The sequence below is a fragment of the Teleopsis dalmanni genome, chromosome 2, assembly GCF_002237135.1.
Source record: "Teleopsis dalmanni isolate 2A chromosome 2, ASM223713v2, whole genome shotgun sequence".
Taxonomy (NCBI): domain Eukaryota; kingdom Metazoa; phylum Arthropoda; class Insecta; order Diptera; family Diopsidae; genus Teleopsis; species Teleopsis dalmanni.
Window position 1 is genome coordinate 238,438,098 of NC_051847.1, and position 13,898 is coordinate 238,451,995.

At 27.1% G+C, this 13,898-nt stretch overlaps 1 protein-coding gene across 1 annotated transcript; it reads right to left on the bottom strand.

Moving 5' to 3' along the window:
• Nucleotides 1-3: 3 nt before the first annotated feature.
• Nucleotides 4-3,764, bottom strand: LOC119677078 (protein glass-like; the record flags this gene model as incomplete). The annotated part of the gene is made up of 4 exons (XM_038088346.1): nt 3,634-3,764; nt 1,845-1,975; nt 141-764; nt 4-72 (listed from the first exon to the last, which is right to left on the bottom strand). Coding segments are annotated over exons 1-4 (870 nt in total), but the record flags the coding sequence as incomplete, so codon positions are not given.
• Nucleotides 3,765-13,898: the final 10,134 nt, after the last annotated feature.

The following is a 13,898-nucleotide window of genomic DNA, read 5'->3' on the forward strand; positions in this document are numbered from 1 at the left end:
ATGTGTTGGGCTAAGCAGTGGTGGATATAAAACATTAACAGCCGATGAAGAATTTGGAGGTGTCCATTGCATCTAAAATGATATTAAATACATTTTGTTAAGGTTAAATATTTTATTAATTGTTTTCAAAATGTGTTTACCTGCGAGCATTGCATTGGCATTCCCGCATCTGTGCCATAACCATGCATAGTCATATTCATGCTTACATTGACACTCATGCTTGGATACATTGGCGGTGCGTTATTTGCATTCATGTGCTGACCACAAGGAGTTGTACCACCGGTGCCTGTTGTAACAGTAGCAACACTTGTTGGATCATAATAACATGATTGTGCTGTGGAACTGAATGCATTGCCGTGCGATGTCTGCTGACTTTGTACTGTGCCTTGCTGATGGCTATTAGGCGATATTAACATTTGGTGCGGATGTACAGTACAAGAGAGCGAAGCCTGATGTGGATTTGTTGAGAAATTATAGGAAGCACCACACGGTGAAAAGGGAAAAAGACTCGGTAATGGATCAATATCTAGTGTTGGTAGTCCCGGAAATGTCGAAGCCATTTCATCAGTTGTCCAATAGCTATTACTGCTACTGCTATTAACTATGAGATTGCCTTGAGAGTTATTTTGTGCTGATCCGAGTACACTAGTAGTCGGATCGAAACAGGAACCACAATCGAAATCGTTAGATGTTAATGAGGATATGGGTAGGACGGTACTACCTTGGCAGGATAAACAGCCGACGCAGGATGCAGCACACTCTTGCTATATTAAAGAAAAAATTTAATTTATTTTGAATTAATTAAATATTTTAATAACTAAAAATCTTGCTTAGTCAGTTATGTAAAAATATGATATTCTCATTCTCCGGTAAAAATTTATAAGGATACACATAAATTAATTTAATAGTGCTTTTATACAAAATTTTATTTCGGATTATAGTAACTTAAAGTCAAATAAATCGAGACGAGATATTTTATATTCAAACAACAACAACACAAAAGGAAATTACATTAATTAATGTGAACGTATATCAATTGAAAATAATTATAAATCAATATGAGTTCATATCGTGTGGTAATTTGAAACCACTAATTTACACAGGTATATATTTTAATTGCCTATTTTTAGGGCGAATAAAATGAAACTTACTGATGAATTTTTGTACCACCAGAAATATGCAATATATAACAAATTACTACTGAGTAAAAAGGAGTAGGAGGAAACTTTACTTAATTATGAATTTTAATTCTTATCATTAATACTATTGCATTTGTGTTTAATTTGAAGAAATTATTTATATTTTTTCATTAATGTTAATTATTATTATTAAACCAGATACACGTAATTATTAAATTTTTATTATTTAACATGTAATTTACACTTTTATTTAATTACTATTATTTGACAATACAAATATCACCTCTCTAATCTATATCTTATGTTACAATTTGTTTATTTTCCAGGAGATACCAGAAAATATTTCAATTATTCTATTTAATATAATATAACATTGATATATAACATTGAATATAACATTTTTTTCAGAATTTTTTTTTTTGTCAAATATATTGAAAAATTATATTTTTTCTTTCATATATTAAATATATATATATATTACTATTATTTCACTTATTGTGCATTTTACTTTAAGCATATACTTAATGCCTTAAAGTTAATCAAATATTAATTATTATTAATTTCCCGTATGTTTGTGATTTATTAATTTGTTGACTTCACATTTCACATCTTATTTCAAATTTATTTTAATTACTTATTAGTATCTATCACAAAATTATTCCACACTCTATAGATTTTATTTTGTTAAAGATTCGCTTAAAATACCTGTGGACTATCCAACGTCAAGCCGAATAATGGATTATTGGGAACGTATCCCGTTTCTGGTTCCACAGGACCACCATTTGAGACATCGCACGATATATACATAGCTCCACCCTCTTGATCTTCCAGGGAATCTATGTAATGATGAATAAAAGGGGAATTTTAATTAAACGCTTTTAAAAGAAAATTATTAAATATGAATACGAATTATGTAAAAAGCAACCACCTATGTTTTTCTATTAAAAACAGGGTGAGTTGACATACTTTCGAATGTACTTAATAGAAGAATGTTTTTATTTTCATAACTGTAGATAAATAAATATAACAAAAGATTATTGAATTGTGATCATACTATATTAATTAATCTTTAAGATTCATTAATTAAATTAATAAAATATAATATTTTATATACAAGTTTTTATTTTTATTATTTTATTTATTTTTACATTTAAAACATGGGTGACGATAATAAAGGAACTGCTATGTTTAGAATTGATATTTATTTGCAAAATTAAAATGTTTGTGGTATAATTGTTAATATTTCCTGAAATATATTAAACTGGTAGTTGCGATTTTTAGTCTTCAAGTCTTTAAAATATTAAATCTTCATCAAATATAAAAAAATAACGATAATTATTTTAATTTAATTTTTAATGTTATAATGAAATAAAACTAATAGAATAATTTTAGATAGTCGTGTATTACAACAACAATTATTTTTAATTAATTAATAAAAGTTTTTGCTGATTATACAGTTATTTTGAATATTACTAAATATTTATCATCACTGAGTCTTGGAAATATTTACTGGTTTTATATTCCCTAAAATTGTTCAGTCTCTTATAATTTAAGTTATTTATAATTACTTTGCTATTTTACTTTTATTGTATTATTTTATTGTATTATTATTAGTAATTTTAATTTATACTATATACTTATTTTCGTTTATAGCAAGTAACTTATCAAGACAGACGATATGAGGTCACTGTATAATGCCTACGTTTTTTTCTGTATAATCTCAAGTAAAAATTTAATAAGTATGTAATTTTAAATGATTTATGCTATTTTAAAAGCAAAATAATATTAAAAATTAATGTTTATACACTAATTCTATAACAATATGCATTATAAAGAAATTGATTTATAAATTAATTTGGTTGTTCTAATATAAAATAAACAAAAACACAAATTTTTAATATAAATTTCTAAGAATATTATATTTTTCCCATAAGAACTATTAATTTTGAACTTATAAAGAATATACATATATTCACAAGATTTAATTATTAAAATTTTGCTATAACTTATATAGCAAATTAATTAATTTAGTATTTTGCCCACTGTAGTTGTAAACTCCACCCAAAAACCACACCCTTGCACACACAGCAAACACATTACTAGGCAATATGAGTTCAAAGCAGCATCCATCTTTTTTCCTTACACACACATTTAAAATATTGCTGTTTCATGCCGCACAAAAATGGCGACAAACAAATTCCAATAATAATTTTAACAAAAGAGTCTGCATGTGAAGTAAATATTTTGACTTATTTATATTAAATAACAAATGCAAAGGTTTTTTTAATGAAAATATTGGAATACCAAGCTTTTATTCATATTTTTGACTTTATTTGTGTTACGAGTACTCCTTTGAAATTTATATATCGATATATAATTATGTATAATATAGAATAAAAACTATACACTTCTATTAAGAGACATTGAATTGATATAAAATTTAAAACTAATGTTTTCAATATAATATAATAATTATTAATTTTGTTAAACTTACCCAGAATTATTTTCAAGAGTTTGGAACCTTTATGAAGCAATCCCATGACATGACTTCTGTACCAGGACGCACTTGTTTGATTTTCTTTGTTCTATTTTTTCTACGTTTCATTTTGTGTGTATAAAGAGCACCTAAAAAATTAAATAATTTAATGTTTGAAAAATATATTCATTTAGCTTCTATTATAAAATTGTTTTGTTTTTATTTATATTAATAGAAAAAAGTATATGATACAACACAATGGAGAAATAGGTCAGTAAGTACTTTATCGATACTCTCCATTTAGATGCCGTAGTAATGTTTCAATGTCAATGCTTTCGTCATTATTGTGATGGATAGACCAAGTTATGTTCACTTCTACTATATTTATTTATTAAATATATATTTATTAAATTCTACAAAAGTGATAATCTACTTTATAACATTATAAGCAATTAAATTTATTTTCAATAAATTATTTTAGATGTCTTTTATATCTACTATTATTTACTTCTTAAATAAATTGATTAAATATAATTGATTTTTTATTCCAAATGATGGATCGATTTACAATATTAACTCAGATGCACGATGTTAACAAAGTTTTTAAAAAAGTTCAGTCAATGAAACATCAATAAATCTTAAAAACCACTTTAGGCTCATTTTTTATAAAATATTTTTCATAGAATATATTCGTAGAGTAATAAGACACTGATATGTAAAAAATAAAGAGTACAATTAAAAAATATTTTGATATAAATTCAAACTGTATCTCGATTATTCTTCCAAAATTAATACGTGAACTTATTCAATTTAGTAAGTATGAACCTTTTATACAAACAAAAATATCTCGACATCATTACGAAAAAATAAAAAATAAATTAAAAACAAAATAACAATAACTTCAATTGAAATTGTATTTATATTAAATACAATGTAAACCCTTTCACTCTGCATATGCAAGTAGTCAGTGCACATATACATATGAGTACTCATATATATGAGTACTTGAATACATAAATTTAAGTAAATCTAAGTAAAAGACAAATCAATAATACCAAAATGCCCCCACAAAAAAAAAAAATGAAAGAAAAAACATGGAAGACAAAAAAAAAGGATTGGCGAGAAAAGTTTTGGTGGGTATTTCTCTAGAAAACCTTTATATTAACATTTTCAATGTTATATTTTAATGTTTTGTCAGATGATAGTTATAAGCAATATTGAAAAGATCTTCATAAAACTTGAGACTGATTGTTCATAAGGTTGAGCAATGAAATGAAAAATGAATTATTTAAAATATAATATTGTTTATATTGTAATATTGTTTAAATGAATAGTTTATTTTATCTTTTATATATATTAATAATATATACATACAAAAAAATATTATTTGCTCTATAATACGAAATGCTATTTATCGAATAATAACTAATAAATTTAAAAACATTTAGAATTAAAAAATCAAATATATAATTGATTAGAAATTTTTTTGCTCCATTAAGCAATGATGAATACCAGTGACAGCCCATCTAGCAAGAGGCGCTGCTCAGTTCGGTCTAGTAAGTAAGTCCATTGTATAAAAACATTTTAAGGAAAACCAGAAATCTCGGGGTTAGATAGATTATACGAAAATTGTGTGTGATAGAAAATTCTTTTGCATGCATTTTTCGTGTTATCTTGCGAAGATTTAGATATAGATATTTGGAAAATAAAGTAAAAACAATTAAAAAATAATTTTAAAAATAATAAAATATTTTTTTTAAACACTATACATATACCATACATTCATACATAATTTTCATAGCTGTTAAGTCGAAAAGAAAAAGAGTCCTATATATGATATTATTAGGAAACATGTTATACATACTTATTAATTAAAAATATAAAAATTTATTCAGAAATTATATCTCAAACATTCTTTATGTAAGCCATTTATTTAATATAGTTTTCTATTATTCTTTGATTAGAGGAACGTTCTAAAATTCTTAATGTTATTACTGCTTTCAAGTTTATATTAAATTTTTATAAGTTTTATGTTAAATTTGATAACTAATGGTAGATTTCAACTTTTCAGTTTATTTATAAACTATATAACAATGTACCAAAATTCTTACCATACAGTTATTAATCATATATATCAAATATTCCCTGATTCCCTGATTTACTTTCAACTATTATTCCTTTATTTTTGAAAAAAGAATGTTCAGATGATTTTTAATGAATCTCTGAGAATAAACATAACTTTTATTTAAGCAATTTTAAATTTTAATAAATTGTTCCTTAAATTAAAGTATCAAAAGTAATCATTTATAACCCATATATAATCTTTACTAAATATGTAAAAGCTCTCTAGTTAGCTAATTTATTATTTATTAAATAAGAATAAATACGTCAGGTCAATTTAATTGTGGTTATATGTATAGAATAGAATAAAATGAAGATAATTATTGGAAAAAGGAAATTGAAACTGTTTATTTAATTATAGAAAAGAATAAAAAAGTAAGCGTGCTAGAACAGAGCCTCTTAGAAATGAAAAAGACAACTTCTATATACTTCTCAAACTCTAAACTAAGTCTAAGAACTAGTTTCTAAGCTAGATACGCTTTCCTTAATTGCCAATTTCCATGTTTGATAAAAGGATACAGGCACCTGCAAAATCTGTGAAATCCAAAGTAAAACATCTGACAATGAATAACGGGTTCAGTAACTGTTTAGCAAAAAGAAGATGAACATGCATTTCGCTTTTATTGAACTGGAATAGTCTGATGCCTGGAATAAATATAAATTTTAATACCACGATATATTTAGTAATAGTTTATTTTCTCCAGTAACAACTTTATATATTTTTCCAGTAACAACTTTCTCCAGTAGCTTACCACAATCGCGGTGTACCGGTCTGTCTATATCACAGATACAGAAAGTAAATACAACAAAATACTTTCAAACGTGAAGAGTTCTTCTTTACGAAAATAATGAGAAAAAGTTCCAACCATAAGAGAACCATGTGAAATATAGTCGCAATATATTGATTTAAAAGTTAAAAAAGTCATATTAGGTATATTTACTATATATTCCAAAAAAAATATATATAAAAAGTCAATAATTTCATTTTCTAACCATAAGAACTAACTTAAATGCTCTGATGCAGGGCGATACTTATGATAACTCATTATATTAAGCCTTTAACTGATTTATTTTTTTTAATAATTTGTATATAAAATATAATTTAATAATAAAATTAAATAAATGTTATTCTAAAATGAAGAGATTTAAATTAAACATAATTTCATGTTAAAATAATATCACTTTGGGAACAAATGTGTCCTTTAAATGTTAGATCTATTGTGAATAAAATCATAAGAAATTGATTTCATTTTAATTATATAATATGGATGAATTTATTATCCATACCCGTTTTCCTCAAATATTTTATTATTGTAAAAATTTTAATAAATTGTAAATAAAAAGGAAGATTAGGAATTATGTATTGTACATATGAAATACCTAAAAACCATTTAATTAAGTAATTAAATCAGATAATAAAATAAATGACCCAATTCATTAACAAAATGAAAAAATAAACACTCCCGATATTGAGTTAATTCCTCTAAATTACCAACTAAGCCCCTTAATCAACTTTATGAGTATTAAAGTATTATCTAAAAAAATAACAAATAAGAAAGAAACAAGAAAGCCGAAGTGCCAGATAGCTGCACTTAAATAATAAAAATAATTTAAAAAACATTACAGCAGAAAAAAAAAATTTCTCAAAAAAAAAAAACAGAACATAAGTTTTAAGTAAAAAAATAACGAAAATCTTATAATTCTGAATATAATAATTACTTATCATATAAGAACTAAACAAATGAACTCAATATTAATTTTAAAACTAAATATATAATGAAATTATCTTTTTTTAGATGCTTTAAATTTGATTTTTTTTTGTCAGAATTGAGTTGTGTTTATTTTTTATAATATTAAAATAAGTTTTCTATTTAAATTAATATTAGATAAAAGTAAATGCACGGACTAAGACTAATCAAGAAAATATATTTATATAATAACAAAAGTTTAAATTTTTGTTATAACCAAATATATTTTTATGATGTTTATTTTTATTATAACGAAATATATTTTTACTTATCATATAAAAAAATCTGGTATATACTTTAAATATAATTAAAGTTTAATATATATTTATATGTATGTGAATTTTGAATAAAAAAAAATAGTATTCGAAACATTTTAAATTATTTTACAATTTTTTTTATATGTGTATTAAATCTATAATAAAAATTAAATCAAATTAATTTTTATAAATTTTTAAATATTTTAAAGATATAGAACTTTCTGGCTGAATTGCATACAAATAGCTGAACCAGGACTTTTTTTCAAATTTTCATTTTAATACTTTTTCTTTTTTTCTTTTTTCTTTTTTCTTTTAAAACTTCTTAAAATTTTTTTTGCTCATATACACAGTTTTAATAAAAGATTTGCAGGTCTTGCAGGTCTTGAACTTAACAGTTTGATGTTAGATGGTAATGAATAGTTCTCAAATGTGAAATCTCATGAGATTTTTGAAAAATCTCGAAGAAACCAAAATCTATTAGAAACTGCTATCAAGAGCCTCATAAAAGAGAATTTAAAAATATATTGTTTTAGAAATACAGTTAACTGTGAAATCAACAATAGATATATGACAAAAATCTTTACTCCTATTAAAACTAAAACGCTAGAAGTTTTCCTTTTCTAGTGATTTACGATAGCATCCTTTTAATAAAATATGTGAATATCTAGTGGTCCTATGAGTAATTTATGTTGAATCCGTTACCGATTCACTCTTATACCTGACCTAATACACATTTTCTTTAATTAAATTCTCTTGACATGTCCTTCTGCTACTATTGAATAAAAAAAAACATATTTACCTTTTAACATAAATAATTGTAACCATGTTCCAGAGAAAAATATTAATCCTTAGAGTCCTAATTAGTTTGTAAATTGTTCTGTTAATCCAAAAATTGTATGTAGTATAGAGTAGCTCTGTTTTGACTTCAAATTGAATATATTCTTTTATTAAATTTGTGTTTAAAATTATATTTTTAGTATTATATATAATATATTATAAATTTGATTATATATTTTAAATTTCACTTATAACCGTATGTTTTTCTAATGCACATATTTCTTTAATTCAATTATTCTTTAAGAATTAAACAATTTGATTGAAAAAATCATTCCCCGGCACCGATATTTCTTATAGAGCAAATATATTTCGAGAAACGACTTGCAGCGATGAGCAGAAGACAGCAACTAATTGCAGCTCAAGTCGCCTCAAAAACAATCGTTCAATCGCTGAACAGAAGACAAAGCAGCAACCACAGTGAAAAAATTAACAAACAAGCTATAAAGGAATATGTGGTGGCCTTTTAAAAATAAAAACATTGAAAAAATAAATACGGCAAGACCCTCCCCTGCCACCACTTGCAAAGTTAACACTACACAACTACTAATATTGGCACCAGCAACAGCACCAGCACCAGTGCAAGTACCGGCACCGGCACTGGCAACTGAGCTACCCCCGAGATTATGCCTGCTCGCTTTTACAGTAGTTTTTAGTTGTCACCCAATATCATCGCATTACGAGGCAGACATCAGATACTTTGATGAGTGCAAACCGATTGTGAGTGACTTGCTGGGCATACTTGTACGGTGACTACATTAGCCATTGATCGCCTGTTTTGTTCCGCAGCGTTACTCACTCTTCTTGTCTCTTCTCATTCAGTTATTCAGTCATTCAGTCATTCAGTGCAGTCTATTCGTTCGTTTACTTTTGTTTTCTCAAATGAAACGGTTTTTTCGTGGTTTGTTTTCTATTTTCATTTTTTTTTTTAGATTGTTTTTCTTCATATATAAATTGGTATATGTGTTTGGATGTGGTGCAGAACAAGTCTTCAAACACACAACCCCCACCACTCAAATGTACACCCCAACTCGTTCGCACTGCTTTAAATGCTTTAATGTGTAGATACTCGTACATTGTTTATTAGTCGTATCTGGTGCCAGCATTATATTTCCGAACTGAACTCAATTGAACTATTCGGTGCCGGCAAATCACGTTCCACCAATGAGCGCATTTGCCATTTATGCTTTTCAGTTTATAAGTACATGGATGACAATGTATCCGTGCTTATGAGTTGTCTAGCATGAACAACTTGCTTGGCAAAAAGTATCGATCGATCGGTGCCATTTTTATGATAATGGATACTTGGTTGCATCGTACAATTCCAGCTACCAAAGCAAACAAACTTCGGTTATTTGATATTTTTTTATTTTTGTGGTTATATTAAAATGTTGAAATTCATTTATAAAGTGCAGATATTTATGTTATGATTGATATATAATTAAAAATAAAAATATTAAACCAATTTTATGCACATAACATACGTATATGTATGTTCTTGTATATGTACTCGTATAAGCAATTTAGTTTTGCTTTTCTTCAAAATAGCTAAACTTAGAACTATATAGTTCAAATAGTTAGTACTTTAAGTCAGCAGATTGCATATGTTGAATACAGAAGACCATGACACTTCTGAGATTCGACCGGAAAACAGAAACTCTTGACTAAACCACAACTTACTATATGAAAAGACCCATATCATTAGAATAACAATAAAATTCTTGAAGTAGGTAGTAAAAGCTTTAAGTCAGACGATTGACTATGTTGAATATAGAAGGCCATCTCAGTCCTATGATGCGGCCGGAAAACGAAAATGTTCCTCTTAACCGTAATGTACAATATGAAAGCTCCATCTCTAAGAATAACAATAAACATCTTGGAGGAGGTAGTTAATACGTTATGTCAGTCGTTTGACTATGTTCAATATAGAAGACCATCACAATTCTGTGATTCGACCAAAAAACTGACACGCTTTACTAAATTGCAACGTCGAAGATGAAAGCTCTATATCATAGGGCAACAATAAACCTCTTGGTTTATTGGCTCTATACCTCTCTTCATATCTATATCGTTATTTATTGACTTAAATTATATAGCGAACTAAATGTGCTGTGGTTCGGTAAAATATTCAATGTGTTTTGCAAGAACCATATTCAATATTTTCCCGAAAAATACCATCAAATAAAATATTCAACGGACCAGCATCACTAGTGTCACAAAACGGTGTTTGAAAAACGCTGCCCTAGATGACTTAAGCAATCTAAGATTTCCTAACAGCAAAAATAAAATCAAAAAACATAATGGGCTTTAAATTTACCGAAGTAAATATTCAAGTCAAGAGGGTAAATGATAGTTGTGATTAAGTATTTAATTATAGTTATATTCCAAATGGAACATCCTAAGTAATATAAACAACCTTACAGGAGATATGTTAGTCAACGTACCACACTCAATATTTATACTTTCACGTCCTCATCGTATACCCTGAGCAATATAAACAACTTTACAGGAGATATGTTAGTCAACCTAAATAGAACTCTGGATCACGATTAATGGGAGAGAAACCTTAGCATTATAACAGCGATATTTAATTCCAGTAATGAAGGAAAGATAGTAGAAGACAATAGATCAAGTATTTAACAAACTTAAAAAACATAAGTTAAATATCAAATACAGTACGTAAGAAAGGGAAGAAGGTTGTGAGCAATTTAAGCAACTCGAGCGATCTAATAGAATATGTGGTAGTCAATTGTTGCGGATCTCTACATCACGACCAAAAAAGAGGAAGCTTTGGTATTCTCACTTCAAAGGTTTTGATTTCAGTGATCAAACGTAAAAAATAGACATCAATAGGTTTAGTATTTATCAAATTTAAATCATCTAAATTAGAATGCATGGAAAGTAAACAAAATATGGGTAAGTTTATGGTTACAGAAAGCAGTTTAAAATTTAAATTTAGTAAGGAGAGCTTAATAGTGATGTATGCGAAATATGCGAAAGGGAAAAGACTGTGGCTAGAGAACGAGGTAGAGTACGCGGAAAAGTGCTGTGATATCGAATTAATTATAGACTTGGTGATAATAAGTTTGAATTTAAAGTGGAAGAGAGACTCATTAAAATAAATGTGAAAGAACAAACACCACTTCAAGAGTTTTGTGCTTTTCAGAAAGATATTTAATTATAAATCAGGTAAGGAAGTTAATATAATAAAACTGTGTACTGACATAGACTGCAGTAATACCAAGTAAGACAAGAGAAGATATGATAACTACAGTAGGAGTAGGATTAGGTGCAAAATTGCGATTAGTTTGGAGTAATTAATGATTCTAAATTTTTGGTGACAATAATTCGGACACTACTTCAAAGTATTTGAACTTGTTATTAAAGTTATTAAAATAAAAAAAACAGTACGATTACTATGGAGGTGCTGTATGCAAAATAGTTCCACTGTTATAGTACTATCTTAATGAATCGAAGACTAGTAGATAGTATTGGTTAGTATTACTAATAATATCCCCACAAAATGTATGTGTATATGTATATGTTTATTTACGCTTTTTGTATATCTTTTAAAATTATTCTTTTTTATAGAAAATGTTTAGCTTTTTTTTTTCTTGAGTATTGAGTGATAAATTCGTATGTACTACCACATAAAAAAAATAAAGTATTATGTATAATATTGTTTTAGTTTAGATATTAAATTTCGATTTGAATGCGCCTTTGTGGCTTAAAAAATTAAAAGTGCCGTACCGACATTGGCAACTTAGTTGAGATACGGTTAACCGTACTTGCATAAACTGCATCCACAAAAACTTTGGGCTAAGTAACCTTAAAGCATGCGCAAATCTGAACAAAAAAAATGCTTTGTAAGAATAAAAACTAATATGCTGCAGAGTACATAAAACGGCAAATGTGGTCACACGACGTAAAGCTGAGATATTGGATTACAGCTTTTTAATAAGAGTCCAATTTTGTGAAGAAGTCACAACTACCAGATACAAAACTAGAAAAATCTCAAAATAAATACATACTAAAGTGAAGCATAGCGCATATCGAAGTAAGTATCTATTTGGTTTTAAAGTAATTATAATAATATATATTAACTAATTTATTTGTAGCGTTGTATATAATTGTATCTATGTGATATAATTTACTTAAGCAATATTTTAAGTACCTTATTTTATTCTTTACAAAAAATATATAAATTTTTTTCATTAAAAAATCAATTCAATTTTTACCAAAAATAAGAGAGAAAAAAAATTAAATCTCACACACTTTTCAATCAGTTTTTGTGAATCATTTGACTGTAAAGGCATTTGAGGATCGCACCTGGTATCAAATTCCCATTATGGGAATAATTTGTTCTTGATACACTTAGCATACTAACCATCAGCAACAGCAACAGCGACAGCAACGTGTGTGATATAAATTGTGGCAACATAATCAAAGTTCTGAGTCGAGGCTTGGATGAAATCAACATGATGAAAAAATATGCAAACCTGTCCTGAGCTCAAGTAGTTCTTCTGTCAACAAGCTTCAACTGCAGTCATGTTTGCTTCTGATTGTCACTTCGAATTAACGTGACATACTAGATGGATTTCAACTTTAACTGCTATTAATGTTATATTCTTTTTTTATTATAAATCTAGAAGAACAAAGTATCATAGATAGTAACAGATAATTATCTATGTTGACATTCACATAGTTCTTTAGTAAAAGATAGATTGTAACTATACTAAGTAGCAGAAAAAATATTACGTATTCAGGAAAAGTGCTGTTAAAGGCCATAGCAAAACTTTAGCAGTAAAATTGCTTTGAAACCGTAACATTCTAAAATTTTAAAGTCAAATATGAAGCTTTAAAGTGCTTTTTAATTTCACTTTAAATGAGTAGATTATATCTAAAACATTTAGAAAAGTATTTTTAATCCAAAGCTAACCTGATGAAGTTGATTTAACATAGTTAATATAGCATTTTAGTGATTAGTTTCTAATAGATAAAACCGTTAACAAGTTGATCTATATATTTCTATTTTATTATGACAATCAATCAATCAATCCAGTACGTTCCCATGGGAACATTGGGCCATAACGAACTTTTTCCAACTATCACGATTTTTTGCCAGGGTTTTAATTTCTCCAAAGGTTTTTCCGCTTGCTTGGATTTCTTTCTCCAGTGTTCGCTTCCACGTTTGCTAGGGCCTACCAGGTCTTCTGCTTCCTTGAGGATTCCATGTTAGTGCTTGTTTGCAGATTTCATTTGGTGCCTATCTCAAAGTGTGCCCGATCCATTGCCATTTACGCTTTTTGATTTCGTTTGCTAT